Raw genomic sequence first — 6,727 nt, 5'->3', positions numbered from 1 at the left:
GGCTTCTGGTATATATCTGTCGTACACCTCCATCTAACATAGTCTCAATTCTGACTCACTTCGTTTAATAAGCGGCGCCCAACCATCTTCACCAAGACCTGGCACCACAATCCAAGTCATCGGCGCAGGACTCCCCGCACAGGAACAGCCTCCTTCAGCGGCGCCGTAGATATCCTCCTCGACGCACCAATTTACCATGGTGGCACCCAAGCGACTGTCGGTTCACCTTCACACATCAAATCTTGGATAGACCGCCTCTCTCACTGGCCTCCCCGCTCACCCTCCGACACAGCATTCATCGATACCCAGCTTAGAACCAGCCTCGACGGCTACGCAGTAGTGACGGGCTCGCCCTGTAATGGCCTGGTATCAGAGCTACTCACGCTATACCCCAACGCTATCGTGATATGCACGGTGCGCGATCCTGACGCGTGGGCTCGGAGTATGGCCAGCGTTGCCAACGCCACTACGCTCCGGTTCTTACGCTTCATCTCTTCTGGCTGCCGGGTATGCGACGCTTCCCTGCTTATATCGATCTGTTACGCAAGCAGTGGATTGTGTTGTATATGAAACCCGAACCAGCGACCAAGGAGCATTGGGTGAGGCATATGGAGTATTTGAAGTGTGTCGTTCCAGATGATAGGCTGATTTTCTATGATGTAAAGGAGGGGTGGGAGCCATTATGTAGGGTTTTAGAGAAGGCAGTGCCGGATATGGAGTTTCCAAGGATTGACGATGAGAGGGCGATTGAGGAATTAGCGAGGAGGTTTTTAATCAAAGGCTTCGTGAGGTGGGGCGTCGTGACCTCGGCTGTTAGAGTGGGTGTGGTAAGTGTTTGGTATGTGCGGGTCTGGTAGCATCTATCAGTGCAGTCCGATACAGACAATTACCTGCAAGGACTGTGTTCAAGCTGAAGCTATCAGGTTGTTATTCTCTGGGTGGCTAGAACTTATGCCCAAGAGTTGTGCGCATCTGGTATTTACGTCCGTTGATGTGTCGCCAGACCCGCCTGGGATTCTGCGTGTCTATTGATGTGGCATTTTAGCACAGAAACGACGCTTCAAGGCCAGCTTCGTTGCTCATGTTTCAGAAGACTCAGCGCGTGGGCTTGGCATGCAGCTGTTCTGCAAATGAAAGGTCGACCGGACGTCCGACGGGCCAGTATGGGCCCTCGACAATAGGTTTGGCGCTGACGGTTTCGTGGAGGATATCGTCGACACCCCACCGCGAGCGGAGAAACTCATTCAGAGAGTCAATGTAGTACCCTCCAAGTCGGGCTTGGTCGCACTCGGGCAGGGTTTGCCTCTCGACAGGGAAGACCCAAAAGTCTCCGGCCCAGTCATAACCTGGAAGTTGTCTGGACGTCTCCTGCTGACCTTTAGTACCTAGAGCGATTGCACATCCACGATCTGTGCGATGCACTTACATGTTGCCATTGCTCATTTGTCAGATTGAATAGTCCCGTGTAGTTTTTGGGGAACGCCATAAGACCATCGTCTTGATGTGTGACCCGGACTGTTATATGCTCGCAATCGTGTAACAGCTCGTAGACCATGTTGCGAATGGACTGTAGGAAATTTGTAAGGTATGCTTCTGCATGTTCCCTCGCGCCTCCAAAACCTCGAGCCTTGGCAAGATCCGTCATGAGGACAACCTCGAGGTCCAGTTCATGCGGAGACTCTAGTATCCTGATCCGAAACGCCCTGAGTGAATCTACTGTACCTCGTAGAAAGGACTCATTCTTGGCGATCTTCTCAATTTGAAAGCCCTGGTATGCCTCAAGCTCGCTGATTCCTTTCGTGTAGTGTTCAAATTTCAGCCGCAGCTGTAGATCTCGAATATAGTCGAGCGGGATAAAGCCAGACCTTGAAGGCTCGGGACCGAACGAGATAGCTGTGCACAGATCATCCAGGCCGCCTTCGACGCTACACACTGAGAAGCTGTTGCTTTGATAGTACTTCTTCAGCATCTCTAGAGCTACATCTTGGCCCATATAGCTCGAACTGAAGATGTGATATTTTGGTAGGATAAGGTCCTCTTCCGGGTAGATGTCGTGGTCGATCCTCGTCTTTCCATCTGCGAGCTCGGTCTGGAGGTCCCCACTCCTGGGACAATACTGGGTGTCTGAGTACGCCATTCTCCTCTCTACAGACGACTCATACTTTCGAAAGTGATAGTATGGTCCGATTGGAATCTGTCGATCTTCGAGACAGATGTAGCTGTACACCAGATCTCGCAGCTCCTTGGGCAGCTTCTCATACATCAATTGGCTGAATTCGAGACACTCGGATTGAGCCACCATGGTTGCCGCATCTATCCTGGTAAACAGAACATCAGTCCGTATTCAACTTAGGGCAATAGAGCGGGATTACTGTTCCAAAATTTGAAGTGAGGTCTTTGCCCTCGCATCCACTACGCCTGATCTTTCCATCGGAACTATGTTAGTCGTGGTGGATGTGTAGCTATGTGGGTATAGTCGATCTGAGGTAGCCAAAAAAAAATATTCGGAGGAGTATCTGAAGCCGGACCGAGAGTTTCGAGGCCTACACTAATCTTCGAGTGTCGTCGAAGGAGCAAAGTGGTGCAGTCCAATTGTGGAAGACACAACTAGTGCATGTGTATGATTGGCCGGGTCACAACGCGTCGCGCCCTGATCAACCCCGTGTGACGTCGTTGTAACTTTCTGCAGACACACACCATGGTTTGACATGGCTACGATCAAGCCCATTGAGGGGCGTTCAGTCCACCAGATCCAGTCGGGCCAGGTCATCGTTGACTTGCAGTCTGTTTGCAAAGAGCTCGTCGAGAACAGCATCGATGCGGGCGCCACCTCTGTGGGTATGCGGTTGCGCCGTCACACTGCAATCGACGGATGACAGAATGGCTGACTTGTGACGCAGAGGTCCGTTTCAAGAACAACGGTCTCGACGCCATCGAAGTGCAAGACAACGGCGGCGGCATCGCACCAGCCGACTACGACACGATCGCGCTCAAGCACTACACTTCCAAGCTGTCCACTTACGACGACCTCTCCTCCCTAAAGACGTTTGGCTTCCGCGGTGAGGCCCTGTCGTCATTATGTGCCCTCTCCAAATTCCACATCGTCACGGCCCGAGCAAGCGATGGGCCGAAAGGTACGAGGCTCGACTTCGAGCAATCAGGAAAGCTGAAGGGGACCTCGGTGGTGGCCGCTAAGCAGGGCACGACAGTAGTGGTGGAGACACTCTTCTACAACCTGCCTGTGCGACGCAAGGAATTAGAGAAGAACGTCAAGAGGGAGTACAACAAGGTGCTGGCGCTATTGAACGCATATGCGTGCATCAGTGTAGGCGTCAAATTCTCCGTTACCAACCTGATTCCCAAGGGCAAGAAGATAATCGCTTTCGCTACGAACGGTAACCCTAGCACAAGAGGCAACATCTCGAACGTGTATGGAGCTAAGACAATTGCCGCCTTAATTCCTCTCGATCTCGACTTTGAGATGAACCCGTCCCATCAGCCAGGCGCTACACAAAGTGCGAAGAACCGAAGTACCCAGGATGACTCAGATTCTCGAAAGGTCAGGATCGTTGGTCACATCTCACGTCCAGTTGTTGGCGAGGGACGACAGACCCCAGACCGGCAGATGTTTTTCGTCAACTCGCGGCCTTGCAACCTGCCCCAGGTAGCAAAGGCGTTTAATGAAGTCTACAAATCCTACAACGTAACGCAGTCGCCCTTCATCTTTGCAGATATCCAGCTAGACACTGAGGCCTACGACGTCAATGCTAGTCCAGACAAGCGAACAATCATGCTGCACGATCAGACTGTGCTCCTCGAAAGCATCAAGGAATCTTTGGCTGAGCTCTTTGCCGGTCATGATCAGAGTGTTCCACAAGGGCAGCTTCTTGGCAAGCAGCAGACCACTTTTAAGCCACCTTTGATGCAATCTCGAGGAAGCACATTATCTATCGCGGGCGACGACAGTGGCATTGCAGATGGGGCAGTTGGAGCTCCATCTGATGCAAGAAAAAGATTTGGCGTGCCCATACCTGAGACGCCAGGCGACGCTCTTCCAGGGTTTGTGAAAGCCAGCCTGATCGAGAGTTTCGCGGAGCGTGATGCTCAAGACCGAGTGGCTAAACGGCTACCCAGACTTCGGAGGAGCAGCTCTCAGGAAAATAACAACGTGATCGAGGAGCGCATATTCCACCCGAGCGTTAGGCGGCAAAGTGCAATGGAGGAGCCTGATGGTGCCACGAACGTGCCACAATCCAGATCTCAATCGCCGCTTTTTGAACCCGAGCAGCCAACATCGCCATCTCGCATGAATATTGAACCGCCTTCGAAAGCGGTACAGGACTTCAATGCTCGTATAGCGTCCATTCATGCCCGACAAGTCGAGCGTCAACGATCGCCGAGATCCCCAGGTCCTACTTCAGCGGATGCTGATGGCGACGAGGAACCCATTTCGGCGATCAAGCAAACCCCTCATAAGGCATTGTCTCAAAATAGCATACAAAATGCCTTCGACCGCATGCGCCCTATGCGGACTCCCCTTCAGCAAGCGACGATTACTATTGGAGGCACCACAACAACGACCGCTATAGGAATCGGCAGTCAGTCTAGATCTGCCAAGCGCGCCAGAATCCATACACCAAAGTCCTCATTAAACGGGACGCCCCTCAGCCAAGATCTCAAGATCTCGCTGTTTACGAAAGGCCTTCGGGGATTTGCAGCACCTGGTACACAAGCAGAGGTCAGTGAAGAGGAGGATGATGACGAACAAAACAGCAGTATGCCGACGACAGATCGCACACCTTCTCGAAACGCTAAGGCAACCTCGAGGGCATTTGAGGAGCCTCTTGCTGATGAACTGTTGGGATCTTCAAGCGCGCCGCCACCCCGTGAACCCGTCGCAAACCCGCCTGATCGCGACTCGCTGATGCCTGACGCTGAGGAGGTGGATGCCTCCGACAAAGAGTACGTCGACGAAGAAACGAAGAAGGCTCGCGAAGATGCCAGAATAGCGCGTCTCATTGCTGAGGCTGAAGAGGCGGCTGCTCGCCCAACAGATATCAACGTCAAGCGGGCAAGCAAGCTTTTCAAAGTATCCCACAGCAAACACTCCATCATTTATCTGGACCGCGTCGTGGAAACCAAGGTTGAATTGATAGCGCGGCACCTGCACAACATCCAGACTAGTCTTGATGAGGCAGATGCGAAGTTTGACGCAGGGGCAATGCTGCCTACAAGCATGCAGTTTAACAAAGAGGATCCTGAAGAACGACTCAGTCTCACCGTGACGAAGAGAGACTTCAACGAGATGCAGATCATTGGCCAATTCAATCTCGGTTTCATTATCGCTGTTCGACCTCCTACCTTGACATCGCCCACCTCCGACCTCTTCATCATTGATCAGCACGCTTCAGACGAGAAGTACAACTTCGAGCGCCTCTCCGCTACTACCGTGCTTGTCTCCCAGCGACTCGTGCATCCGCACCCCCTCGAGCTCACTGCTGTCGAGGAGGAGATAATTCTGGCCAACGAGCACTCATTGACAGCTAATGGTTTCGTTGTCGAGTTGGATACCTCCTACGAAGAGCGTCGCGCTAAACTCACAAGTTTGCCCATGTCGAAGGAAGTAACGTTCACACCGACAGACCTCGAAGAGCTACTAGCTCTTGTCATGGACAACCCACCGTCGTCGTCGACGTCCACATCGCCGTACATTCCGAGGCCTAGTAAGGTGAGGAAACTGTTGGCTAGTCGCGCATGCAGAAGCTCTGTGATGATTGGAAAGACGCTGCAGAACGCGCAGATGGAGAACATTGTGAGACACATGGGCAGCATGGATAAGCCATGGAGCTGTCCTCATGGGCGTCCGACGATGAGGCACTTGTACGGGCTGGAGAAGTGGCAGGGGTGGAACGAGGGGGACGGCGTTGCTGGCGCTGACCTGCGGGGTGAGAAGGCGGACTGGGCACGGTTTTTGAAGAAGCATAGAGTCCGCTGAAGGCTGACGGGGTCTAATAAACTGCATTCTTAGCGATGCCTTCACTGTTCATATTTCCAAAACATGCACAACCTTGTACGAGGGGATACAAGAGGCGTACTCGCTTTACGAAGAAGCTCATTTTTTTGAGGAATCAAGCAACGCGCACGGTCCACGAACATGATTTCCGTTCGCAACGCCCATAGTAATCGCCACCAAAACAATGAACGCAACGCATTTATAACTATTCTGACGTTGTGAGGCTATTGAAAGACACATAATTAACCTATCACGAGATTTTTGTGGCGTTGCAGTAACAGGAGAGGTCTGCGCTTTACCCATGAAAGTTGTTACCTCCACCTGCCCGAATAATCTTCCGCACCTGTTCTGGAATTGCGTCCACCCAACGATTAATAACCTCTATAGGCATATCCTCCCAGGATTTTACCTATTACCTCTCGCACTCACTTTCTGTGTGCAAGAAGGAGTGAATTGCTTTGTCACGTGCTGCTAAATCCATGGCCATGGGTGTTCAATTGCATTGGCCTTAGGTGAGTAACCTAGCCACCACAACCTATTAATGTGCTTAGTAATTAGAAAATCACCCGATGCTCAAGCCCTATAAGGTAGATTGCAATGTGCACTTAATTCTGCGTTTTTCAAGGTTGTGGATCCATAGGACGACCTTTTTTAGTGCACCTTCACAGTGCCAATAACTATCCACTCCTCCACGCGCACAGTTGCTACATTCAT

At 51.9% G+C, this 6,727-nt stretch overlaps 3 protein-coding genes across 3 annotated transcripts; 2 read left to right on the top strand and 1 right to left on the bottom strand.

Moving 5' to 3' along the window:
- The first annotated feature begins 233 nt into the window (after positions 1-233).
- M421DRAFT_269037 (uncharacterized protein) lies at positions 234-1,044 on the top strand. The gene is made up of 2 exons (XM_033588770.1): positions 234-827; positions 924-1,044. Exons 1-2 carry the CDS (start codon positions 510-512, stop codon positions 990-992), a joined length of 387 nt encoding a protein of 128 aa, XP_033445164.1. The 5' UTR covers positions 234-509; the 3' UTR covers positions 993-1,044.
- M421DRAFT_269021 (uncharacterized protein) lies at positions 977-2,570 on the bottom strand. Its single transcript, XM_033588769.1, has 2 exons — positions 1,427-2,570; positions 977-1,368 (listed from the first exon to the last, which is right to left on the bottom strand). The coding sequence occupies exons 1-2, from the start codon at positions 2,300-2,302 to the stop codon at positions 1,096-1,098; spliced, it is 1,149 nt and encodes a 382-aa protein (XP_033445163.1). The 5' UTR covers positions 2,303-2,570; the 3' UTR covers positions 977-1,095.
- A 115-nt stretch (positions 2,571-2,685) lies between these two features.
- On the top strand, positions 2,686-6,210 carry M421DRAFT_424328 (DNA mismatch repair protein MutL). The gene is made up of 2 exons (XM_033593719.1): positions 2,686-2,838; positions 2,901-6,210. The coding sequence occupies exons 1-2, from the start codon at positions 2,709-2,711 to the stop codon at positions 5,993-5,995; spliced, it is 3,225 nt and encodes a 1,074-aa protein (XP_033445162.1). The 5' UTR covers positions 2,686-2,708; the 3' UTR covers positions 5,996-6,210.
- The last annotated feature ends 517 nt before the right edge of the window (positions 6,211-6,727 follow it).

The sequence above is a fragment of the Didymella exigua genome, assembly GCF_010094145.1.
Source record: "Didymella exigua CBS 183.55 unplaced genomic scaffold M421scaffold_34, whole genome shotgun sequence".
Lineage (NCBI taxonomy): Eukaryota > Fungi > Ascomycota > Dothideomycetes > Pleosporales > Didymellaceae > Didymella > Didymella exigua.
The sequence above is the reverse complement of the archived record's forward strand: the minus strand, read 5'-3'. Positions and strand labels throughout refer to the sequence as shown.